This window comes from Erpetoichthys calabaricus, chromosome 15 (genome assembly GCF_900747795.2).
Source record: "Erpetoichthys calabaricus chromosome 15, fErpCal1.3, whole genome shotgun sequence".
Taxonomy (NCBI): domain Eukaryota; kingdom Metazoa; phylum Chordata; class Cladistia; order Polypteriformes; family Polypteridae; genus Erpetoichthys; species Erpetoichthys calabaricus.
This window is the reverse complement of record NC_041408.2, coordinates 89,007,426-89,034,693: the sequence shown is the minus strand read 5'-3', so window position 1 is coordinate 89,034,693 and position 27,268 is coordinate 89,007,426. Positions and strand designations below refer to the sequence as shown.

General features: G+C 42.1%; 1 protein-coding gene across 5 annotated transcripts in view; it reads right to left on the bottom strand.

Annotated features, from left to right (window-relative positions):
• khdrbs2 (KH domain containing, RNA binding, signal transduction associated 2) overlaps positions 1 to 27,268 on the bottom strand; it is a 784,395-nt gene that overhangs the window by 46,553 nt on the left and 710,574 nt on the right. For 2 of the 5 annotated variants that reach the window (XM_051919152.1, XM_051919153.1), the window contains exon 7: positions 18,239 to 18,321. The exons of the other annotated variants lie outside the window; for them this stretch is intronic. In XM_051919152.1, coding sequence (XP_051775112.1) covers positions 18,239 to 18,321 — 83 coding nt within the window. The remainder of the gene's footprint in view (positions 1 to 18,238; positions 18,322 to 27,268) is intronic. 5 annotated transcript variants of the gene reach the window in all.

Sequence of the window (27,268 nt, the reverse complement as noted above, 5' to 3'; positions counted from 1 at the left end):
GGGTCATTTCTGGGGCCGTGTGTCTGCCAACCGGGTTGCCGAGCTGTGTGGTCGTGTGGTGGGTGCGCCAACACACTGTAGCAGTGCCTGCTCCCAAACCTGACCTGATCATCCTCATCTTGGACGTCATGCCTTCATTATCCATCAGCTTTGGTCCCGATCAACTAGTTGGTTGTCTGCCTTTAGAGGTGGCCGGTGACATCAATGTCTATCAACAACATGAACATTTTTGGGTGACCCCAAACTTCTGAATGGTAGTGTATCTTTATTTTTTCATAAATAACTGTTCAGAGCTGCCCATTTGGTGACATAAATAATTAAAAACAAACAGATAATCGACCTTTGAGAAACAGAAAAGGAAAATGTGATGTCCTTCTAACGCACAGTAATGTGTCTGAATATGAACCACGGCCACTTCCGTCTAATAAATAATTGGTCCCCGTGGGTTATGGATTATTGAAGAATGTGCTTTTATTAGGGGAGAGGGAATGAAATGCGGCAAAGCGAAGGCCAATCGTAAAAAGGTCACTAAAGGCTACAAAAGGTTACCGCCGTTGCAGATCTGTAGGTTACGAAAGACGCGGCCGCCGAGCGGACAAGAGGTCTTCTTTTCAACCCCGAAAGGTCATTAACATCCGCTGAGCACTTAGCTGCTCTTTCATACATTATCTTAATAACGGACCCAGAGGCATATTTAAGATCAATATGTTCACGGGAGAAAGGAAACGGCTTGATTGGGAAAGCACTTGCATAGTGAAAATGCCAGCGGTGAGCGCACAAAAGGTCCCAAAGACGGACAGGAGACAATATCTGTGCATGGGGGGCTTCACACGCTCACAGGCCACGCCATTCATGGTGGTCAAGGCAGCCCTGACGCTAAAAGTCCGAGGCACCGGGAATGGTGACAACATCTAAAATAAAATCCCTTGTAATTATGTGCTTCTTATTGATCTGAAATACTTCTTTTATACAGTAGGTACTTAATACGATAAAAAAAAATGTAATGAAGAGCTCCTCAGTTTTTGTACGAAATGAAGGTTTACACCAGTGACGAGTAATCACGGCCTGATTGCATTAATATACAGTCGGGCACATTAAAGGTTATTAATTAGCAGTAACAGAAAAGTCGAGACTCGTAACAGGAAAGCCTCATAGAGATGTAGCTGTCACGATGGCGTGGCGATTACTACCGTCACGTGAAAAAGTAAGTGCACCCCGTGGTAAATCACGGACTTTTAAAATAAATTTGGACAGACAGACCGTCGATCGTCAGATGAAGGTGTTATACTTTAACTCTTTTAGGGCTAATTTGTTTTTCCTTTTATCCCCAGGGCTGAATATTTTTCCAAAAAACATTTTTTGAAGCTGTGGTTTCACACATACAGTGGGTATAGAGAAGAATCCCCCACTTCAAAATATCCCCTTTGTTTTTGCTTTACAGCCTTTAATGAAAACACACAAACCAGTTTTTCCAGCTTTACTTACTCAATGCACCCTATAATAACCAAGTGAAAGATCTCACAGCTACAGTACAGAAAAAGTTAAAAACAAGAAATCCTGAGATTAATAAAGGACCACCAAACCCCTAAACTCAGTCAGGTGTCAGTGCCCACCATTTCCATTGCGGTTACTGGCTGTGCTCAGTTGTACTCAGTGTGATTAGTGAAGCTGTTCCTGGCTCATTCATTCCCTTGCTTGGTAGTGCCACTGACAGCAAACAACTGACTACGGGTGGCGAGCCACTTTCAAAAGATCTCAGGGATAGAGTTGTGGACGGACATAAGGCAGGAGATGGAGACAAACAAATCTCAAAGGCTTTATCAATCCCAAGGAGCCCAGTAAAGTCCATCATAAAGAAGTGGCAAGTGTTTGGTACTACTAGGACCCTCCCTGGATCAGGCCGTCCCTCCAAACTGGAAACTGGTAAGAGAGGCTACCCAGAGGCCAATGGCCACTTTGAGGGAGTTACAGGATTTGATGGCAAACAGTGGCCATTGTGTGCAGGTGACAACAATTTCACAAGAGCTCCACAATGGTGACTTGTTCTGGAGGGTCGCAAGGAAAAAGCCACTTCTCAAGAAAGGCCACATTAAGGCTCATTTGAGCTTTCCCAGAATGCACCTTGAAGATTCTGATGCCAAGTGGAAAAAGGTCTTATGGTCAGATGAGACCACAATCAAACTATGTGACCTCAATACCAAACAGTACACCAATGCAGCTCACCATCCACAACACACCATACCAACAGTAAAGCATGGAGGGGGCAGCATCCTGTTGTGGGGGGGCCTGGGACTCTCATTAGGGTAGAAGGAAAAATGCTTGGGGCAAAATACCATCAGATTCTGGAGGAAAACCTGCTACCCTCTGCCAGAAAGTTGAAGATGGGCAGAATGTTCACCTTTCAACACGACAACGACCCGAAGCACACAGCAAAATGGAGTGGCTGAAGGAGAAGAAAGTGAATGTCCTGGTGTGGTCAGTCAGACCTAAATCACACTGAACATCTGTGGAAAGATCTGAAGATAGCAGACCACCAACGGTCAACATCCAATCTGACCGAACTTGAACAGTTAAACTGTAAAGAAGAGTGGGGGGCAAATATGACACAATCTAGGTGTGCAAAGCTGATAGAGAAGAATCAACAGACTCAAGGCTGTCATTAAAGCAAAAGGGGGGGGGCAACAAAATGACATTGACATTGGGGGGGGCTGATCCTTTATTCATCTCAGTAGGTCTTGTTTTTGATTTTTTATCATTCTTCTGAACTGTAGCTGTGATTATCTTTCACTTGGACGTTAGAGGTGGCATTGAGTAAGTTAAGGCTTTTTCGACGTCTTCAAATGCAGCAATCCACATACATTTGCAACCCGAGATTTTACTTCTTCTTTTTGCTGGGTCTTTCAAGAAAGTTGACCGTGTCGATGGCGAAATTCCGAATTCACTGGTAACGTCTTTTTTCTTTTTGCCACAATCGAGAGCTGCAAAAATGTAAAGATGGCGCTACTCTTTTTTCTTCTTCTTATTACAGTGTTCTTCATTATGTCATTGGTTTCTGCGATTTGCTTGATGCTCAGCAGACAGCACTACTCTTTTTTCTTCTTATTACAGTGTTCTTTGTCTTGTCATTGGTCTCTGCAATTTGCTTGATGCTCAGCAGATGGCGCTACTCTTTTTCTCCTTCCTATTATGGTGTTCTTCATCATGTCATTGGCCTGGATTTCTCAAAGTTTGCTATCCTCGCATTCTGTATCCCACACTTGACATTCAGCAGGTGGCGCGGCTCATCTTCTTTTTCTTCTTCTTATTACAGTGTTCTTTGTCACATTGTTGGCCTCTGCGATTTGCTTGATGCTCAGTAGATGCCGCTACTTTTTTTCTTCTTCGTTGTCTTCTTCCTATTACGGTGTTTTTCTTTCTAATGTGATCTGTTGTCGTTTTTTTCGTTTCTGCCGTCTCTATAGGAGGGTGACAATGAGTTAAATTCCAATGGATGTTTTTCAAATGTTGACGAACGATAAGCAAACGGTATCACTGAAAACCACCGAAAACAAAAACAGCAAAAAAACGGTACGTAGGAAAGTTCTAAAAAAGAAATTGTTTCTGTTTGGGGATCGTTGCACACAACTGAGCTGTGACCACAGAGCTAACTGCTCTGCGGATGAATCGTTCAGGCATTTCAAGGTTCACTTCGTTGTAATGAAAGTATCTGCTGAATGAACTTCATAGTGTCGTAGTAACGAGATTTCTACAGACTCGTGTCACGGGGGGAAACTGTCGGGGCCATAAAAATACTTTGTTGTAATGAAAATTTTGTTGTAAAGGTATTTGTTGTAACGGAATTTTACCTGTATATGATTTTATCTTGATATACTTTACAAACACGACAAATTATGCAGTCCAGTTTCCCACAGTTGGGGAAATCGCAGGGGGAGAGCAATGGAGGAGGCTCGCCCAGGGTGATCATAGCATCTCCCCTGCCAGGTAAGTTCAAGACGACGCGTTTCTTTTCTGTGTTTTATGTATGATCAGTGTAAGGAAAGGCGCATCATGCAAACATTTGGGCTCCCCCAAGATATGTAAGGTCTCAGATGACTTTTCCTCAGGTGGCCTCAGAGCTCCATTAGCTCATCAGGACTGTGGCTTGGTCACAGTCATCAGTAGGAGACCCCAGGTGGTGCAGATGTCAAAGCTGTATAAATTCTCAGACCCCCTCAAGCCGTCCCAACAACCGGCAGCCATGGGCTCCTCTAAGCAGCCGCATAGCACTACAGAATAGAAGGCGACAAGAAGATAGTAAAACGTTATCAGGTCGCCGTTTCCTCAATTCATAATGTTATTAACTCTTTCAGGGCTGATGTCGACTCTTGTCGAAAGGTGGAGTTGTCGATGGTGATCGACTGTAAACTGTGACAAAACCAACCATTATATTTTAGTTGGACTCTTGTTGCTAGAAGGAAAGTTAGACTCATTGGTTTGACCGAGATCTCCTGTGTTCGCGTGAGTAGCAAGGCGCACACAATGGCAAAAATAGCACTGACATTTGGTGAGAGATCAAAGCGAATGCGTAAAGCAAAATACTCCGTGGACTAACGTGTTGCCTATTATCTCTGAACTGAACTATGACTTGTTGGACTCAGATTTTGACACAAGTGATTGAAAACGAGTGTTGAGGTTCCAGCTTCAGCTGATTGGTCCCCAGCTAGTCGTTGTACAGTGATCCCTCGCTATATCGCGCTTCGTCTTTCGCGGCTTCACTCCATCGCGGATTTTAAATGTAAGCATATGTGAATATATATCGCGGATTTTTCACTGCTTCGCGGATGTCTGCGGTCTACAGTACATGTGCTTCCTCAGTTGATTTGCCCATTTGAATTCAAACAAGGGACGCTATTGGCGGATGGCTGAGAAGCTACCCAATCAGAGCATGTGGTTAAGTTCCTGTGTGCTGCTGATTGGCTCAGCGACGGAGTGCTGCATTAACCAGGAAGTCTAATCTCACTCATTCAGCATTAACGTGTCCAAGCACCAACAGAAGATGCAAATGATTGCAGAAAAGGTAAAAGTTTTGGATATGTTGAAGGAAGGGAACAGCTACACCGCTGCAGGACACCATTACAGCATCAATGAGTCCACGATTCTTTTTATTTAAAAAGGAGGAAAAGCATATAAGATCTACGACCGCAGTGTCCTTTAACCAGGGTGCAAAACGAGTTGCAAGTGGACGTGATAAGGCAGTAGTCTGGATGGAATCTGCTTTAGGGATTTGGATTGAAGAGTGCTGGAAGAAGAACAACGGCGATGCTACACAGTCGCCTGAAGAGGCTCCTTTAGAAGAGCTGTAACGCTCTCCTTTGTTGTGCAGTAAAATTAAACTCATCGTTATCGGACAAGTCATCGTGTCATTGTTGGTGAGTAACCATAATTAATTATTTACGTACAGTACTTATTACATGTACATAGTTTAGTGTCACTGTACACACATTTTACTGTATACAATTTTTCTTGCATTGTACGTATTTATTGCTGGTGGCCTGTCTGTCGTAATGGCTGTAACATATGTGATATCGGAGACGCTCGATATCTTTAAAATAATATTTAGGTTTTACTGTATGTAAACTGTTTACATACATAATTTCAACGAATCTTACCTAATATCTAAGAGAATACAAAGGGTTTATGCTGTATAATTGTGCGGGAAATGTTTATAATAGTGTGGGAGAGTTTATAAGGGCTTAAAATATATAAAAACAACCATATAAACATATGGTTTCTACTTCGCGGATTTTCTTATTTCGCGGGTGGCTCTGGAACGCAACCCCCGTGATGGAGGAGGGATTACTGTACTGACAATGTTCGCCAGGGCGGACTGCCACTTAACAATGGTAAGAGGTAGAAAGCAGATTGCAAGCCCGCCACACATTCTTGGCAAGATGGCCGCCACAGCATGCAGCAACAGACGTTTTTACGTTGATTTCTATGTGAAACCATTGCTTTTCAGAAACTATGTTTTTTGAAATAAATATTCAGCCCTCAAAGAGTTAAGAAATGGCAGTTCACAGCAGCGCGGTCTGGAAAGCCAAGAAAACTTTCTAGAAGAACCGCTCATTGGATCGATGGAAAGGCAGATAGAAATCCCCGTTTGACTGCAAAAGACCTTCAGGAAGATTTAACGGACTCTGGAGTGGTGGTCCACTAAAATCATCTGCTCCATCCTAGATCTCAGAATGTCTCTCACCTCACACTCCAAAGCGTAACCTCAGATCTTCAAATGAGGGTCTGCTTAGAATTCCAGGAGCTAAACTGAAAAGTTAAGGGGTGAGGCGGGCGGGCGGCCTTCTGCTGTTAGGCACCTCACATCTGGAAGAGCTGACCGATAGAAACTCGCCAGGCTGATACGGTGGAGCACTTTAATAAACTGCTAACAACTCATTATGTTAACATGGCCTTCTCAGAGCTTCACTTTAGTTTAATCCTGATGCTCTGTATATTTATTTAATTATCATTATCATTCATGGTGGCTCCATAATCCGTACTGACCCCCTAACTCTTCTCTGCTGTTCTTATTTCCAGTTCTCTGTGATCTGCGGCCCCACCACCTGACCAGGGCACAAGTGCAGTCTCTCCATTGGTGGATTAAAGGCCAGAGGTCCACATGAAATCAAATTCTTCAATGTGAACCCTGAATACCATGAGGACTGATGGTGAGGTAGAATGGGGGCTGGCTGGGTGGTCTCCTGGCCTCGGAGCCCCTGCACATTTTATTTTTTTTCTTTTTTAGTTTGGTTTTTCTGTCCTCTCTGGCCACCAGACCTTACTTTTACTCTTTGTTAATTAGTTTTGCCCAATTTTATTTTTTATATTTTGTCTTTTTTCTCTTCCTTCATCCTGTAAAGCACTTTACGCTCCATCATTTGTATGAAAATGTGCTACAAAAATGAATGTTGTTGTTGTTCTACTGTGTGACGACGCCTGAACAAATGTGACCTTCATGGTAGAGTTTCCTATGTCCCAGCCACAAAGTTTAGAGCCTGAAGTTTGCAAATGAACATCTAAACAAGCCTGATGCATTCTGGGAACAAGTCCTGTGGACTGATGAGGATGATGATGATGATCGCTTTGTTTCAGATCCACTGCGGTGGCGCACAGAGCCAGATTGATGACAATGGTGTCGCTGTCCACATACTTCTGGACCGGACAGTGCAGTGTATGAGTGGCTGAGGGATCAGAATGAGAAGCTCCCACTTGCACTTCACTTCCTTTGTTCACTCATCTCCACTTCTGCCATTGTGTTTATAAAGAAAAAACAAATAAACACAAAACGGCTTCTTCTGACACGAGCAGCATTTCAGAGAAAGCAGAATTATCGGCAGCTTGACCTGGCAGACTATTTTTAACAAACGCTCAGTGGATTGGCTTAATGCGCTCATATTCTGCACTGGAGAAACATTTTGATGCGATTCCGCACATCTCCTGGCTTTCTTTGTGCGAGATGCTCTAAATACAGTAATTGCTGAATTGCATTCTCTGCACTACGCGTCCGCGTGAGCAATTACTCACTTGTGCATTGCCTAAGCTCTAAGAATAGGCCTTTACAGTCTGAGCAGGTCTGCAGAATAATCTCCGGGGAGCGTAAGATGATTAGCAAGTGATGACACTCGGATACTTTACAGCGTAACCGCAGACATCCATATATCAATTTTTCTGAACTTGTCTTTCTCACTTTGGACGCAAGGGAGGAATTGAGATGCCAGCCCATCATGGAGACACACTTAACAGTACCTGCACACCCACCCTCACTTCATCAACGGCCTGTTTAGAAGCCCCTGAATGCAACCAACCTGTGCAATGTTTGGACACAGAAGGAAATTGAAGTAGCTGGAGAAAATCTACACAGACATAGGAAGACTAAACGCTGTAGATATTGAGCGGGCCCAGCTTTGAATCGAAGTCTCTAGAGCTATAAAGGTAGCAGCACTAGCCAACTGTGGCAATTTGCAAGCCCAACCAAATGAAGCAAAACTTAATATTTCAGAAGGCATCTGGCATTTCAGTTTTCAACTAGTGAAACACGCAGACCTCCGATCTCATGCGTTTCTTAATCTTTGTCGTTCTTTCAATTCTGTATTCCCTAATTGACACTCACGAGACGGCAGTTCTTTTTATGGTGTTCTTCATTATGCCATTGGCCTCTGCGATTTGCTTGGTGCTCAGCAGATGGTGCTACTCTTTTTTCTTCTTCTTATTACAGTGTCCATTATGTCATTGGTCTCTGCGATTTGCTTGATGCTCAGCAGATGGCGCTACTCTTTTTTCTTCTTCTTATTACAGTGTTCTTCATTATGTCATTGGTCTCTGCGATTTGCTTGCTGCTCAGCAGATGGCGCTACTCTTTTTTCTTCTTCTTATTACAGTGTCCATTATGTCATTGGTCTCTGCGATTTGCTTGATGCTCAGCAGATGGCACTACTCTTTTTTCTTCTTCTTATTACAGTGTCCATTATGTCATTGGTCTCTGCGATTTGCTTGATGCTCAGCAGATGGCGCTACTCTTTTTTCTTCTTCTTATTACAGTGTTCTTCATTATGTCATTGGTCTCTGCGATTTGCTTGATGCTCAGCAGATGGCGCTACTCTTTTTTCTTCTTCTTATTACAGTGTCCATTATGTCATTGGTCTCTGCGATTTGCTTGATGCTCAGCAGATGGCGCTACTCTTTTTTCTTCTTCTTATTACAGTGTTCTTCATTATGTCATTGGTCTCTGCGATTTGCTTGATGCTCAGCAGATGGTGCTACTCTTTTTTCTTCTTATTACAGTGTTCTTCATTATGTCATTGGTCTCTGCGATTTGCTTGATGCTCAGCAGATGGCGCTACTCTTTTTTCTTCTTCTTATTACAGTGTCCATTATGTCATTGGTCTCTGCGATTTGCTTGATGCTCAGCAGATGGCGCTACTCTTTTTTCTTCCTCTTATTACAGTGTTCTTCATTATGTCATTGGTCTCTGCGATTTGCTTGGTGCTCAGCAGATGGCGCTACTCTTTTTTCTTCTTTTTATTACAGTGTACTTTGTCATGTCATTGGTCTCTGCAATTTGCTTGATGCTCAGCAGATGGCACTACTCTTTTTTCTTCTTCCTATTACGGTGTTCTTCATCATGTCATTGGCCTCGATTTCTCAAAGTTTGCCATCCTCGCATTCTGTATCCCGCACTTGACATTCAGCAGGTGGCGCGGCTCATCTTCTTCTTCTTATTACAGTGTTCTTTGTCACATTGTTGGTCTCTGCGATTTGCTTGATGCTCAGCAGATGTTGATGGTCTTCTTTTTCTTGCCACAATGTCACTTCATTTGCAGATTACTGCAGCCTCAGCAAAATGACCTGTTCTTGTGGGTCCATTATGGCAAAGTAAACTATATTTTTTTAATTTCCAGAATGTTTTAGGTCATAAGCTTTTGATCAAAACCATGATGAAATGTCAGAGTATCCGTGAGCTTAAATCATCCATCCATCCATTTTCCAGCCTGCTGAATCCGAATACAGGGTCATGGGGGTCTGCGAGCTTAAATCAAGTGTGAGAAATACCACACTGCACTAAATCACCTGGAGTCCATGTGCTGCATTTTGAAAAGCACAATCATCTCTCAAGTAAAGGAGGTGAATCGCCCAAGGGGCATGTAAGGGGTCTTAATATGGCCTTGTGTGTGAGCACACATTTGGGAAAATCAAAATCTTCTACTGAGTTCTCAAAAACTTCCATCAAATCCTCAACGATCCCACACACTGGCACTGAACAGATTCTTATAATGCCGAAATAAAACATCCAGATATACGAGACTGGAACACACGTCCATCACTGACATGGCAGATTCATATAAGCCACTAGGCAGGAGGCTGTTAAGTTTTTTTACTTTATGTATTTCCATATGTATGTATGTTCTATTTAGGTATACATGTTGAGGTTCACATATATGTGGTTCCTTAGACTAGATTTCTCTTTTCAATTTTTTTATATTTAAAATCTTATCTATGCAAGTATCTGCTTAGGCACAAACAAAATGAATTTCCATATATTGGACAATAAAGTTAAACATGGAGTTGAAGTTTGAGTTGTTAAACTTGAAATTGGAATTAAAGTTGAAGTTGGAGCTGAAGTTAAACTTGGAGTTGAAATTGGAGTTCGAGTTAAAATTAAAGTTGAGGTTAAAGTTAAAAGTAGAGCTGACGTTGAATTTAAACTCTGAGTTGAAGTTGGAATTAGAGTTAATTTTATACTTGAGTTGAAGTTGAAAATAAACTTGGAATATGTAGCTGGAGTTGAAGTTGGAGTTGAAGTTGCAGCTGAAGTTAAACTTGGAGTTGAAGTTGAATTTAAACTCAGATTTTAAGCTGGATTTAAAGTTGAAGTTGGAGCCGAGTTTAAACTTGAAGTTGAGGTTGAAGTTAAACTCAGATTTGAATTTAGAGTTGGAGTTCAAGTTGAGATTGAAGTTGCAGATGAAGTTGAAGTTAAGCTCAGAGTTGAAGTTGAAGTTAAACTCAGATTTTCAGATGGATTTAAAGTTGAAGTTGGAGCTGAGTTTAAACTTGAAGTTGGAGTTGAAGTTGAGGTTGAAACTGAAGTTAAACATTTAGTTGAAGTTGAATTTAAATTCAGATTTGAATTTAGAGTCAGAGTTCAAATTGAGATTGAAGTTGCAGAGGAAGTTGAAGTTAAGCTCAGAGTTGAAGTTGAATTTAAAGTTGACGTTGGAGCTGAAATTAAACTCAAGAGTTGATGTTGAAAATAAACTTAGAACATGTAGCTGGAGTGAAACTCGGAGTTGAAGTTGAAGTTGAAGTAGCTGAATTTGAATTTAAACTTAGAGTTGGAGTTGAAGTTGCAGCTGAAGTTAAACTTGGAGTTGAAGTTGAATTTAAACCTAGATTTAAAGTTGAAGTTGGAGCCGAGTTTAAACTTGACGTTGAGGTTGAAGTTGAAGTTAAACTCAGATTTGAATTTAGAGTTGGAGTTCAAGTTGAGATTGAAGTTGCAGATGAAGTTGAATTTAAGCTCAGAGTTGGAGTTGAAGTTAAACTCAGATTTGAAGCTGGATTTAAAGTTAAAGTTCAGTTTGAAGTTGAAGTTGAAATTGAAATTAAACTCAGAGTTGAAGTTGGATTTGGAGTTAAAGTTGGAGTGAAGCGGAGAAACATTGGCAAATTTATGAACTCATCTCTCTTGAAATTAGGAAATCTTCTGTGTGTCCTCCACTACAAATTAGTTTATTGTTTCAGTTTACCTTGGCAGCAGTTACTTCAACTTGTAAATGTTTTATATTATTTTCTTTTGTTAATTCCATGGCTGCTCCTCATAGCAGAATGGGTGGCAGCTGAAGGCAAGTGCGCTTTGGCATCTGATCCCCGGATACTGAGCCGTTCTCTACCGAGATGCTGATGACAGCAGTAAACAGTAAAGTGCACAAGCAGCCAAAGGAAAGACAACGTCAAGAGGGCACAGCTTGTTATCTCGATGAACTTCAATTCCTTTACTGTCCTCCACTAATAAAAAGACCGGATGGCAAACAACCCAGTAGACTGTTCTGGTTCTGGCGTGACGCCGTTCTCCTTGAGTGTTGCCGGTTTGTTCGTTTTTTATAAAGTATGTTGTCAATATCTTTTATTTTCTAATGATCTTTTTGTTTTGTAATTATGTTATTTGTGTTTGTTTCCCCTTTGTCCCTTTATGTTGAACCACGGGGAGCAGGGCCTAGCAGCTAATGGGGGTGCCACTGGAGCCCCTCTTTAAGAGCTCATCAGACGTCAGCGTTCACTTGTGTTTTTGGCTGCTCTGCTCCTGTTTGTTGTCGTATTAATGTCTCCCAGGTCAGGGTTCGTTCACTTTGAGTGACACTGCCATTAACACAGTTTCCGTTTCCTGTTGAGTGGAGGAGAACTCTCCGGAAGACTACTGATGTCACTTCCTGACAGAACAGTGCCAGCTCCGCCCCTTCCTCCTCTACTTAAACAATCCTTTAAAAGGAAATCCACCATCCATCTAGAGCCCGACCTCAGACCAGTTTCCGTTATTAGAAGCCATTTGCAGGTGACAAGCGCCTTCCGACCATTCATCGTGCAGAGTTCTTTTGGCCATCTTGGGCATCAAATGGGGTGTCCATCGAGATCCCTCGGCCTTCTTCTGCACACTTACCCATTTGAAACACGTCCTGTTCACCCCAGACGTAGCAGCACATCATTTTCAAGTATCCAGTCGTTTGATAAATAGACTTTTTGCTCATAGGCTGTGTCTGGTAAATAATCCCGGCAATAATAGAAATTGCAGCGACGTGCTGGCGACCCCTTCGTGATATTATTTAACCGAGTAAAAAAAAAAAAAATGATTCTCCCCCATGAAAGAGGTCCACGACAAGCCCACAGGATGCTTACTGATGTGTTTAGTTTGCTTGCAATTTTGAAATGCGACTGAACTTACTGGAAATTGAAACAAAGCAAAACGGACGCCTGCTGCGTCGGAGGTCAGAAACGAGGGCGGTCATGGTGGACCCCATGAGAGAAGGCCCTCAAGTGCAGGAGGAGCAAACATGAAGGTCTAGGCTGGAGGACGAGGTTCGAGTTCGTGGAGACTGGCAACCTGCACTCGGCATCACGGTTTAAAGTCCTTGTCTTGGATTATAAGGGGTGACCACTTTCTACACAGGGCAAGCGTCCTTCCAAATCCGTCCACAATGGATTCTCATGAAGCTACTGTCTGTGTTTCTGTGGAAAAATTAATAAAACTCCTTCCAGCCCGGCAATCTGACATCATTGGATCTTAAAGGATTCAGACGCACGGGCTTTAATAAAACTGAAAGCCAAAAAGCGAGAAACGCTAAACATGCAGACGTGTAGAAAACTCCTGCCAGTGAGCACACAAAGCCAATATGGCCAGCAAGGATGACAATCAACAGAAGAGGCTGCTGTTTACATTTGAATTCAAATGAATGGATGCCACGATTACCCGGGATTTACATCTCCAGCCTGTGCTGCTGTCACCGCTCAAAGTGGCCAAACTCCTGCCTAATGAGCACATAAACAGAATAAATGGACTTTACAGTTTTCGCTCCCAAACAGATTTCAAGCAGACACATGCAAACATGAGCTTGTCTCCTCCGCTTAAATCCGGCGCTACCAACACGTCAATAGTGAGTAACAGACGGATGAAATGTGAGCGTTAGGCTCCATAGCAAAAGAAGACTCCAGAGAGGCTCCTCTATCATAACGTGCAAAGGTGAAGGAAAACGGAGCAGCAGGCATCTGAATGCAAACGACGCGGGTTTTACTCCTTTTGCAGTGCCAGTTTCTCGCCTGGCACGATACAAGTGAAAATTAGCAGGAATGCTGGAACGTTTACAAATGTAAAGTGTGCCATGCGATGAGTCCTCCTGCCAGGAACACAAAGGACACTCATTGGGTCACATGGGACAGAGGACGCTTTCAGCTGGGACGACATCCAGCGAGAGGAGGGTGGCACCCCTCCAAGCACTGCCGTGGAATGGGTGGAGTTTGCCAGTCGGTGCCAAGCCCTGTCACTGCAGGACTCGAGTCAATTCAGTTCAGTTCTGTGAAGCTCTCTCCACCGAGTGCTGGCACAGAGCGCTGTGACAAGTTCTCAGGCAAAATGCAAGGACAGACTTCACTAATTACATAATGAGTAGTGACGGGCATTTCCATTCAGTTTTTGTTTTCTCAAACTACTAAAGGAAGTGAAAAATTTCACTTGAGTTTCCCTTAAAAGAAACAAAAAATCTTTTGTGGGTGTGGTCCCCCTTGAATGAATTGCAAATATTTATTACATTATAGTTTAATTATGCCGATAATTCATATTGTATAATACAAACCTCCTTCATAGCACGAAGCATAACAAAATAGTATTAATGCATAATTAAAATAAGGCACTAAGTTTGAGAATCATTAAGTGAATGGGACTTGTGCAGCTCGTTCTCAGGTAATGATTCAGGTCACAAATCTAATTATCGAGAATTGTGTGACTCGTTCTCAGGTAATGATTCAGTGCACAAATCAAATATTGAGAATTCGGTGTCTTAGATAGATAGATAGATAGATAGATAGATACTTGCTCTTGAGTAATGATTTCGTTTCATGAGTCGAATGAGAATCATGGGATATGTTTGTGAATGTAATGAACAAGAGTGTCGTAGTGCATTCTCAGGTAATGATGCAGTTCACAAATCTAATTATCGAGAATTGTGTGACTCGTTCACGGGTAATGATTCAGTTCACAAATCAGATACTGAAAATGCTGTGTCTTGTTCTTGGGTAATGATTCAGTTCATGATTCAAATTAACGAGACTCACGTGATTTGTTTGTGAATCAAGTGAGCAAGAATGGCACAGCTGATTCTCAGGTAATGATTCAGTTCACAAATCAAATACTGAGAATTCGGTGTCTTGTTCTTGAGTAATGATTTCGTTTCATGAGTCAAATGAGAATCATGGGATATGTTTGCTAATCAAATGAACAAGAATGTCATCATTCATTCTCAAGTAATGATTCAGTTCACAAATCTAATTATCGAGAATTGTGTGACTCGTTCTCAGGTAATGATTCAGTTCACAAATCTAATTATCGAGAATTGTGTGACTTAGTCTCAGGTAATGATTCAGTTCACAAATCTAATTATCGAGAATTGTGTGACTCGTTCTCAGGTAATGATTCAGTTCACAAATCTAATTATCGAGAATTGTGTGACTTAGTCTCAGGTAATGATTCAGTTCACAAATCAAATACTGAGAATTCGGTGTCTTGTTCTTGAGTAATGATTTCGTTTCATGAGTCGAATGAGAATCATGGGATATGTTTGTGAATATAATGAACAAGAATGTCATCATTCATTCTCAAGTAATGATTCAGTTCAAAAATCTAATTATCGAGAATTGTGTGACTCGTTCTCAGGTAATGATTCAGGTCACAAATCAAATATTGAGAATTTGGTGTCTTGTTCTTGAGTAATGATTTCGTTTCATGAGTTGAATGAGAATCATGGGATATGTTTGTGAATGTAATGAACAAGAGTGTCGTAGTGCATTCTCAGGTAATGATGCAGTTCACAAATCTAATTATCGAGAATTGTGTGACTCGTTCACGGGTAATGATTCAGTTCACAAATCAGATACTGAAAATGCTGTGTCTTGTTCTTGGGTAATGATTCAGTTCATGATTCAAATGAACGAGAATCACGTGATTTGTTTGTGAATCAAGTGAGCAAGAATGGCACAGCTCATTCTCAGGTAATGATTCAGTTCACAAATCAAATACTGAGAATTCGGTGTCTTGTTCTTGAGTGATGATTTCATTTCATGAGTCAAATGAGAATCATGGGATATGTTTGCTAATCAAATGAACAAGAATGCCATCATTCATTCTCAAGCAATGATTCAGTTCACACATCTAATTATCGAGAATCGTGTGACTCGTTCTCAGGTAATGATTCAATTCACAAATCTAATTATCGAGAATTGTGTGACTCGTTCACGGGTAATGATTCAGTTTGCGAATCAAATAAGTGAGAATTTTGTGACCCGTTCCTGAGTAAGGATTCAGTTCACGGATCAGATACTGAGAATCATGTGTCTTGCTCTCAGGTAAAGATTCAGTCAGTCAAATGAAAGAGAATTTTGTGACTCGTTCCTGGGTGATTCAGTTTCCAAATCAAATGAACAATAATTGTGCAACTTATTCTCGGGTAATGATTCAGTTGACAAATCAAACATTGGGAATCGGTTCTCTTACTCTTGGGTAATGATTCAGTTCATGAGTCAAATGAATGAGAATCATGTGATTTGTTTGCGAATCTAATGAACAAGAATGTCATAGTGCATTCTCAAGTAATGATTCAGTTCACAAATCTAATTATCGAGAATTGTGTGACTCGTTCTCAGGTAATGATTCAGCTGACAAATCAAACATTGGGAATCGTGTCTCTTACTCTTGGGTAATGATTCAGTTCATAAGTCAAATGAACGAGAATCATGTGATTTGTTTGTGAATCAAATGAACAAGAATAGAGTAATTCATTCTCAAGTAATGATTCAGTTCACAAATCTAATTATTGAGAATTGTGTGACTCGTTCTCAGGTAATGATTCAGGTCACAAATCCAGTTATCAAGAATTGTGTGACTCGTTCACGGGTAATGATTCAGTTTGCGAATCAAATAAGTAAGAATTTTGTGACCCGTTTCCTGGGTAAGGATTCAGTTCATGAAGCAGATACTGAGAATCACGTGTCTTGTTCTCAGGTAAAGATTCAGTTCATGAGTCAAATGAACAAGAAATGTGTAACTCATTGTCCGGTAATGATTCAGTGCACAAATCAAATATTGAGAATTCTGCGTCTTGTTCTTGGGTAATGATTCCATTCATAAGTCAAATGAACGAGAATCACGTGATTTGTTTGTGAATCAAATGAACAAGAATGGTGTAACTCATTCTTGGGCAGTGATTCATTTCACAAAACTAATTATCAAGAATGGTGTGACTTGTTCTTGGGTAATGATTCGGTTTACAAATCAACTGAATGAGGATTTTGTCCCTCGTTCCTGGGTAAGGATTCAAGTCGTGAATGAAACGAATGAGAATCGTGTTACTCATTCTCAGGCAATGACTCCGTTCATAAACCAAATACTGAGAATCGTGTGTCATCTTCTCGGGTAATGATTCGGTTCTTGATTCAAATGAACGAGAATCACCTGTCCTTTTAATTAGCCTGCTGATTCTCTGGGCCTCTCCTGAAGTGAAGTTACCAGCCCATGCACACCACACTGGCCATCACAGAGTTGTAGAAGATGTGAAGGATGTCACTTCCCAAATTAAAGAAGCACAGTCTCCTAAGGAAGAAGAGTCTGCTCTGAGCATTCTTCTCTAGTTTGCCTGTTTCATGAGACCAAACCAACCTGTCACTAAAATGGACCACCAAGTACTTGTAGAATTGGACCACCTCCACATCCACATCCTTGAAGAGTGACCATGTACACAGAGGCTCTTTGGTGGGGTGAACGTCAATAAGTAGTTCCTTGGTTTTGCGGATGTTAAGATGCAGACGGTTCTCTTTCTGCAGCAAAAGGCAAAGTTCTCCCCCTGACTCCTCTCCTTTGTCTCATCCCTCTTTATCAACAGAACCCACCAGAGCAGAATCAACTGAGAATTTCTACAAGTGACGTGACCTGCTGTTATATTTGTAGTCTGAGGTGTACAGAGTGAAGAGAGAGGCAGACAGGCCTGGTCCTTGTGGTGCTCACACAGTCCTTGAGTCTCACAAACTGTGGCCTGTCAGACAGATGGTCCATCATCAGGACACCAGAGTCCCATCCACCTCCGTATCTCTGTGTTTACCCCTTAAGAGGGAAGACTGGATGGTATAGAAGGTACTGGACAAATCAATAAACTTCATCCTCACAGTGCTTGTGGAGCAGATCAATAATTGCAGCCTCCACTCCAATCTTTGTTTGATAGGTAAACTGCAGTGGGTCCAGGTGGTCTACCACAAGAGGACCAGCCTCTCAAAGCTCTTCCTGATGCGAGATGTACCATAAGTGCCACTGGTGTGTAGTCATCAGGTGAAGAGGCGCCTGCCTTCTTGTGAACAGAAGCTAACGAGACCTAACCTAACAATACATTTCATTTGAATGAAAATAAGACCCCAGAGTCTGGTAGGGTCTCACCATTCAACTACTGAATCATCTAACTGTGATGTCTGAAACAGTCTTTTATGGGCAGATACCGAGAAATCTGCTGGCTTTTAAATATGCATTTCCGGATTTGAAATGAAAAGCCATTACACCAGAAAACAAGCAATTACTCGAAAACATTTGCTACCATAAAAGTCTTTACGTTATTAATTGCCATCACCAGAATTTCAAACGGAATGATCTTGTAAAGGAGAGATGTCGACAGGAACATTTTTATAACGTTGATTTGGCAGCAGACCATAATTTCTGCCTCGGCTCAATGAAACATGCTACGCTGTGGCGTATTGTTATTATCACTCAAAGAGAACATTAGCATATAGAAGAGCAACCTGTGCCGTGCGCTCTGTATGCGGGCCCAGGACGTGTGCATTTTATTTATTTTTTTCTTTGCTACGACATATGAATAAATGGAAATGTACAAGTTGCTCTTGAATTATCTCGTGAGATGACAGCTGTTGCTCAGTTTCAGCATTCCAAAAAAGTGTAAAGGCTCACCTTTGTGTTTGGCTTCCATAATTGTTATCATAAGAGTCATAGGCTTGGTCATCGTATCCGCCATCATACCCATCATCGTATCCCTAAGGGGGGGAAAAAAACAAAAGTAAATCGGATTAGTCAAACAGTCAGTGGTCTCACTGCATGGGATACATACACAGTATGTCTGGAGGCCACCGGGAGTGCTTAAAAGTGGGTGGGCTCACTGAGCGTCACATTTCTAAACCAATCCGATGCCTCGTGGAGGCGGAGCTCAGAGCAGTGGGCGGGGATTTTGAACTGCAAAAGATCAGAGGTGCTCCTGTCGACCCGGTCAGACAGACGGCAAACTTCTGAATGACAAACTATCCACAAAAAAAAAAAATCCTATTAGATATACCGTATATACTCGCGTATAAGTCGGGGTCTCGAAACCTGAAATCAGACTCCGACTTATACGCTGTAGCAGTAGGGGGCGCTAGAGCTCCCTTGAACCCTCAGGTACCACTCCAAACACAGGGTAAAATTATAATTATTATTTATGTTATAATAACTATGTGCACAAAGGACCCTCCACTCCACACTACACATACAAGTACTCTACAATAATCAATAATCACCAATCCTCCTCTCCCAGACACTTCGCCACCCTACCTCCCAGCTCAGCTCGACGTCTGGGATTTCCCATAGTCCTTTTATAGTCCTTGACCTGGAAGTGTTTCGCCCTCTCTGTCCACGTGACTAGGAACACTTCCAGGTCATATAACAACTCCATTTCTTCACCCCGGAAGCACGCCGTTCCTTCCGGTCATGTGTTCATGACGGACTTCCGGGTTATAGGGCACATAGCAGTCTGAGAGCCTCCCCACAGCAGCTCCCGGTGGTCCCCATGGTATCCAGCAGGGCTGCGCATACAAACTACAAGGTCCATAAGGCCCTGCTGGAATTCGGGGAACCTCCATGCTGTTGGGAGAGCTCCACCTGGTGGCCTGGAGGTGGAGGTGCCGGAATATATGGCCGGCAATCCCTCACAACGCCCGTTTCAAAATATGACACTTGCATTTTTTTTTGACATGTTCTTGCCTCCTTCAATCTCACACCAGTTTCTCATAAAAATCGAATTTTGTTGAAGCAGCGCAGTTACCAGTTAATAGATAGATAGATAGATAGATAGATAGATAGATAGATAGATAGATAGATAGATAGATAGATAGATAGATAGATAGATAGATAGATAGATAGATAGAGTGAAAGGCACTATAAAATAGATAGATAGATAGAGTGAAAGGCACTATAAAATAGATAGATAGATAGATAGATAGATAGATAGATAGATAGATAGATAGATAGATAGATAGATAGATAGATAGATAGATAGATAGATAGATAGATAGATACTTTATTAATCCCAATGGGAAATTCACATTCTTCAGCAGCAGCATACTGATACAATAAATAATATTAAATTAAAGAATGATAATAATGCAGGTGAAAAACAGACAATAACTATGTATAATGTTAAATGTTAACGTTTACCCCCCCGGATGGAATTAAAGAGTCGCATAGTTTGGGGGAGGAACGATCTCCTCAATCTGTGTAATCCATCCATCCATTTTCCAACTCGCTGAATCCGAACACAGGGTCACGGGGGTCTGCTGGAGCCAATCCCAGCCAACACAGGGCACAAGGCAGGGAACCAATCCTGGGCAGGGTGCCAACCCACTGCAAGACACACACAAACACACCCACACACCAAGCACACACTAGGGCCAATTTAGAATCGCCAATCCACCTAACCTGCATGTCTTTGGACTGTGGGAGGAAACCGGAGTGCCCGGAGGAAACCCACGCAGACACGGGGAGAACATGCAAACTCCACGCAGGGAGGACCCGGGAAGCGAACTCGGGTCTCCAGGTCACCCAACTGCGAGGCAGCAGCGCTACCCACTGCGCCACCGTGCCGCCCAATCTGTGTAATAATAATAATAATAATAATAATAATTCTTTACATTTATATAGCGCTTTTCTCAGTACTCAAAGCGCTATCCACACAGGGAGGAACCGGGAAGCGAACCCACAATCTTCCACAGTCTCCTTACTGCAAAGCAGCAGCACTACGGCGGAGTGGTGGCTCTGAGGGTTGGGATCTGCACTGGCAAATCGGGAAGGTTGCCAGTTCGAATCCTGTAAATGCCAATTGGGACTCGGCTCTGTTGAGCCCTTGAGCAAAGCCCTTAACCTGCAATTGCTGAGCACTTTGAGTAGTGAGAAAAGCGCTATATAAATATAAAGAATTATTATTATTATTAATTTCTTTCGCCGCTTCAATGACTTTTAATTTAAAACCAGCTTCATATTTTCTTTTGATCGGGCGCTCCATCGTAGATAAGGGATGCTCTTACGATAAAGATGTATGAGGGGGTGAGATACAAAAAAAACACAACTCAGTGCAAACGTCACTTCGGAATAGTTTGGGTATTACCGTGTGGTCACATAGGCACAATACATAGAAAAAGAAGGCCGTGTGCCCCGTGGTTACTCTCTCAGGTGGGCGTTAGCATATCGTAATCTCTTGGACCAATAGTGCGAGTTTTCCGCATTCGACTTATACGACCGACATTATAAAATACCGGAAATTATACAGTAAAATCAAGCACCGACTTATCCGCGGGAGAACTTTAACGCGAGTTTATAAGGTATGCATGTGTGTCACGTGTGCAGAGAGCACATTACATGTTTTAAAAAATAAACAACCTGTTGCAAGAGAAAACCGTTCTGAAGCCTCAGATTACACAATGGCATTTGGTGGCAAGTAGTGTGGTGAACTACCCATAAGCCATCACAAATGCAGTGTATGGTTAAGGTTTTGCACTTCAGACCCTGAAGGTGTGGGTTCAAATCCCACTACTGACACCTGTGTCACCATGAGCAAGTCACTTGACCTGCCAGTACTCCAATTGGAAAAACCAAAAAAAGAAATGTACGCAGTTGCATCATAAATGTTGTAATCCACCTTGGATGAAGACATCAGCCGAATAAGTAAAAATGAGCGATACGTCGTCCCAGGTGTGCTCTATGTTGTTCAGTGTTATGATGATAGTGAGCTTGAGAGAACTGGCAGCCATATTCATGAAAATATGAACTGCAAAATATGCATTTGAAGTAAACGGCGAGTTGCACCCCGTCGAAAGGACTGCCGTTAAGAGAGCGGATTACGAAGAACCACAGGAGACGCAGATTTCAGTACTCAGAACACCCAAATTGACAAATTTGCCAAACGACACCAGTAAAGCACAGATGAGGCCGCCCAACACCCACCTTCTGACTGCACGTCTGAACGAATAATTAAAGGAAGTTTCCATGACTGTCTAATCGGTAATGCAAACATGCCGTGACAAAATGGCCGCAGTGTTCTATCACGTTGTGTATGCGTAGACCACAATGCTTAACTAAACTCCGTTTGCTGCTGTTATGTCATATAGTGAGGCAATAGTTCCAATGACAGAGACACATCAGAGCAGACAGAGGCACTTCTCAAATGTGTGGATCTGTGGTGGTCTACGTTTGTCCATCTGTGTGTCTCCTCTGTCATTATAATCTCCAAATTAATCGTTAAGCTTGCCACGCATGCATGCATGTCTGAGGGTCGCCATTCCAAGCACTTCCCAGGTATGTGATACCACCCTGGGCTGCCGCTAACTGTCTTGTCGTTTTCTTCCTCCACAGTTCTGAGAAACCGCCCAGTGAGGGCAACTGACTCCGCCCCTTCTGGTCCCTGGACTACCAAAGAAAGACGGCCTGGAAGGAGGTGTCACTTAATAAGGGGACGACCTAAGCAAGGGGGCTCCATAACAACTGACCCCACAGCAGAGCCAGATTAATGTTAGCCACTCTCCTTACGTGGGAGTTGCTTTTGTTTCTGATTCTTTACACCATCGAGTGTCGTTTTTGTTAAGGACTGAAAGTAAACGGGGATGCGTGTTGTCAAGACCCTTCAATTACTTCAGTCAACTTGTGCTACTGAGCTCCTGGGCAGATGTCAACTGTTTTACCTTTTGATTTCCTTTCAGTGTCAACTCTTTTATTCAGTTTCTTTTGCTGTGTCCCTGAACCCCAACTTGTTTAGTTAAGTGCACGGACAGAAGGGATTAGTAGTGAGTGTCTGAGGTAGAAGCCCTTTGGGTGGAGACTTTGATTTCGCTACCAATTTTGTCCCCAGATGTTATTCTCATTTGAGAATCCAGCCCCTCGAAACTAAGCAATCACCAAATAAACCGTCCGGTCAGGTAAATTATGCAGGTCAGTTAGGGTCAGGATTTGTAAATCATTTTTGAAGAACCAGACCCCAGGTTTATACAACAGGATTACAGGTTTGTGAGTCACAAAATTAGACAAGGGACAATTAGACGGCTCACCGAGTGTCACACTTCTAAACCGATCCAACGCCTGAGTCACAAAATCTGACGCCAGACCCCATTAGCCTTTTCATTTCTTGCTCCTTTGTTCTTTACTTGCTGCATTTAATTTTAGGTGAGTGGAGAGCCGATAACTTTTCCAGCAGTAGTGTCCAATCCTAAAGAGGGAATTTTTTGCTTTGCACCTTTCCCCACCATAACCTATCGTCTGCGGGACAGGAGTGATAGCTTTAGACTCATCAAAAATTTCAATCTCCGGTTTTCGACGGATCTCAACGTTTTAGGGTCCCCTGATACCAAAGACAGCGGCTGTGTCACAGTTTCTTCAGGACGGTCTAGAGATAAGACGGCGGGACGGAAAAATACCAAACTCGAAACTTAAGGCTGTTATGAGATGACGATGTGCTGATTAGTTTGTGAGGAAAATTGTGCGAGAGAAAGAGGTCCTCTAGAGGAACCCTCAAATATCGTAATTCTGCGATTAATGATGAATTCTTCTCGTCCCTCGCTATCATAACAACTTATTTTATGATCAGAAAGATTGGCATCAGATAAGTAAATAATTACTGAAATGCTAGAGAAGATTCTTGGTTACTTGGTTCCTAGGGCGCTCACATCCAAATAATTTTTTTGTTCAGAAAGAATCAGGTGAAAGCCGTAAACTAGAGACGTGAAAGGATTGTAAACCGGGAATCAAATGAATCTTTTGATCAGGACAAGGGTGAAACAAGAATGACTGCCGAGAGTTACGAAAAATAAGTCTTCAACCGGAAAAGTATTAAGATCCAATCCCGGATACAACGGAAAGGACACATCAAAATTTATGTGGATGCATTGACGACGTCACACGTAGCGCAACCTCGGGTAAATTTTTGGAATCGTCACCCTGAGAACCATCGACGCCGTCTTCGCCAGAGTAGAGTGAGGTCCGCAAAGAAAACAAAATGACGTTGAGTCATAAAGGTAAGAAGAAGTTGTTTTCTCCAGAAGACTTGGATCAACCAAAAAGGTCAAACGTGAATTCTTTTGAGCTTTAACACTAGAATTACCAGAGCCTACAAAAAAACTCGTAGATCCGTCCCACCTTAAAACGCTTCGCACCTCTCCGTCAGCGTCTTTTGTCCTCTAAATGTGTGGATAAGCAGCAAACAGCAAGTAGCCTGCTGTCACACCCCCCTCCTCGCACAGTTGTCTCAGCTCAAGTCTGTTTACCTGCATGTCAGTTGCTTAGAGTTGTATAGAGTGAGAAGTCAAGCAAAATGACACCTTTTATAAATACTATATCGTTATTTTGAACACTTGCATTTCATGTGTGTTCCGTGTCTACAACGATCTATGTACAGTAAACACATCGTTAAAACAGAAACGTTTTTCATGTTTTGGTAACAATTGACAAAATGTAGACATGAAGTGTATAATGTGTGAAGCCTGAAGTCCAAATATCAAAGAAACACTTTCACAAAAGGTATAAATATAACAGAACAAGTGCGCTTCTATTCAAAAATATAACTGCAGAAAAACAATCCGCGTTAGGGTGCGACATTGACACGCATTTGCTACGAGTGCTTCAGTGGCGCAACGGTATCAAATGTTGACTGGTAATCAAAACTTCACAGGTTCGATCCCAGACGAGTCCATTTTGAGAAGTGAGCTGCACGTATTCTTACTATTTTAGAATAAAAACATACATTTGATTCCAGTCTGTAACAGCCGCTGTAATTTATGATATTTGTAAAGGTTAGCTTTGTTTGTTTTTTTATTCATGTTGAAAACCTGCTCCAGAGTGCTCTTGTACTTTTGCCATTGCTGTACTTTGTATACAGTATGTACATGGGAAGCTCTGCACACGTGACTTTATGCTGTGGGAAGTAAGTAAATAAATAAAGGTAAATAGGTAAATAACATTAGTCGTCATGATTTGAGTTTATAGTGTGTTATAGTGCATGTGTTATAGTGCATCTATGTGAAAACAGCAGTGTCATATTGGGGGGGAGTTGGGATCGTGAACGCGGCTGAGAGAATAAAACTGAATAAAAAAATAAACAAAGCTAACCTTTACAAGTATCATAAATTACACCGGGTGTTACAGACTGGAATCAAATGCATGTTTCTATTCTAAAATAGTAAGAATATGTGCAGCTCACTTCTCAAAATGGACTCGTCTGGGATCGAACCTGTGAAGTTTTGATTACCAGTCAACATTTGATACCGTTGCGCCACTGACACACTCGTAGCAAATGCGTGTCAATGTCGCACCCTAACGCAGATTGTTTTTCTGCAGTTATATTTTTGAATAAAAGCGCACTTGTTCTGTTATATTTGTACCATTTGTGAAAGTGTTTCTTTGATATTTGGACTTCAGGCTTCACACATTATACACTTCATGTCTACATTTTGTCAATTGTTACCAAAACATGAAAAACGTTTCTGTTTTAACGATGTGTTTACTGTACATAGATCGTTGTAGACATGGAACACACACGAAATGCAAGTGTTCCAAATAACGATATAGTATTTATACAAGGTGTCATTTTGCTTGACTTCTAACTCTATACAACTCTAAGCAACTGACATGCAGGTAAACAGACTTGAGCTGAGACAACTGTGTGAGGAGAGGGGTGTGACAGCAGGCTACTTGCTGGTTGCTGCTTATCCACACATTTAGAGGACAAAAGACGCTGACGGAGAGGTGCGAAGCGTTTTAAGGTGGGACGGATCTACGAGTTTTTTTTGTAGGCTCTGGTAATTCTAGTGTTAAAACCTCCTACAGAAGATGTAGGCTGACCCAAACATTACAAGAAAAAATCAAATAAAGAAATCATTTACAACAGTAGCAGTGATACTAGATATGCCAGCGTACAAAGAAATTCTTACTTGCATGTTCAACCAACATACGACATGTAGAAATGGCAAGATCCTAACATGACTGGGACTCTAGTGTGTCACAGGGCAGAAACAACACAGATGTCCTATCTACGTCTGCGACGTCACCCCGTGTCTCCTCACTATGTAATAATAATCATAAAATAATACATATTATTTATTCGTAGGCACCTTTCTAAACACTCAAGGACACCGAACAATAGATAAAACCCACATTATAAACAAAAATAAAATACAAAAATTAAAATCAGAGCAATTGTAATCAAAGAGAAAAAGCCATCTTAAACAGTAGTGAGAAAAGCGCTATATAAATGCAAAGAATTATTAATTATTATAGAAGGTCCTACAGTTGAGGAAAACCAACCCAGGAGGTCAAAGGAATTGCCTGCAGAGCTTAGAGACAGGATTGGGTTGAGGAACTGATCTGGGGACAGATACAAAAACATTCCTGCAGCATTCAAGTTTCCCAAGAGCACGGTGGCCTCCATAATTCATAACTGGAGGAAGTTTGGAGCAACCACAATTCTTTCTACAGCTGGATGCCTGGACTGGACAATTGTGGTGAGAAGAGTCTTGGTAAGGGCTGTGACCAACAACCCCAGTGGTCACTATGGCTGATCTCCGGACAACCTTTGTGGAGATGGGAGAAACTCTCTACAGAAGAACAACCATCACTGCAACACTGTGATCTGGGGGTTAAGGCAGAGTTATCAGATGACACATGAGAACCCACTTGGAGCTTCCAAGAAGGCACCTAAAGGTCTCTCAGGCTAAACAAGATGAAACCAAGATTAGTGCCATACCGGGAGGAAACCAGGCACTGCTTATCACAGGCACACTGCCATTCCAACAGTGAAGCCTGGTGGTGGCATCATCAAGCTGTGGGGTTGTGTCTCAGTGGTAGGGGCTTGAAGACTTGACAGGGTTGAGGAAAAGCTGAATGGAGCAAAGGACAAAGATACGGGGATAGATATTTGGACAGCTTAGCTATTATCTAAACATATGAGCTTGATGGACTGAATGGCCTCCTCTCATTTGTCACATTTCTTATGTTCTTATGTATATCTTTATGAAGACCTTCTCCAGAGCACTCTGGATGTTAGATTGTGTCACGTCTCAGCCAGGGTTTGGAGTACCGTTCAGGTAGTGACATCACGCTTGGGTGTATACGTCCTAAATTATTCACACAAGTGCGCAGCAGTGTAAGGTGGAGTGGAGTGGAGTGGAGTGACCTTACAGGACACGTGAGTGGACGTTCTGCACATGTGCAACGCAAATCAGGCAGGTACCGTAGAACAGATCGGATATTAACAGCCCTATCCAACATGGCTGCTAAATCTCTGTGATGTCACACTGGCCTCAAAAAGCATCATGGGGTGCAAAGGAAAACAATAAGCACAGACGCTCACTGGTGAACTCAGCAAATTTCCTGCAAAACATTCTTGGGCAAATTTTGCTGATGGACAATTATAGACAGTAGGATTTGAGGCCATTTAAGTTACTTTTGGAGACAATAGAAGAACAGGACTGAGGAGCTCGAGTTCGGCTGAAAGGCCCCTTCTCATCATCTTTGTTCAGTCATTGGCACGAGTCGAACCCGCAGGCAAAGACCGAAACGAACTGAAAATCTGAGGCAGCCCCAAAACTGAGGATTTCCAGTGCAGAATGTTTACATCTAAAGGTTTTGCATTTGACCGCAACACGTCCGTGGGTCCTAAAGCAAAACTCCGAGTGTGGCAGATTAATCAGAAAG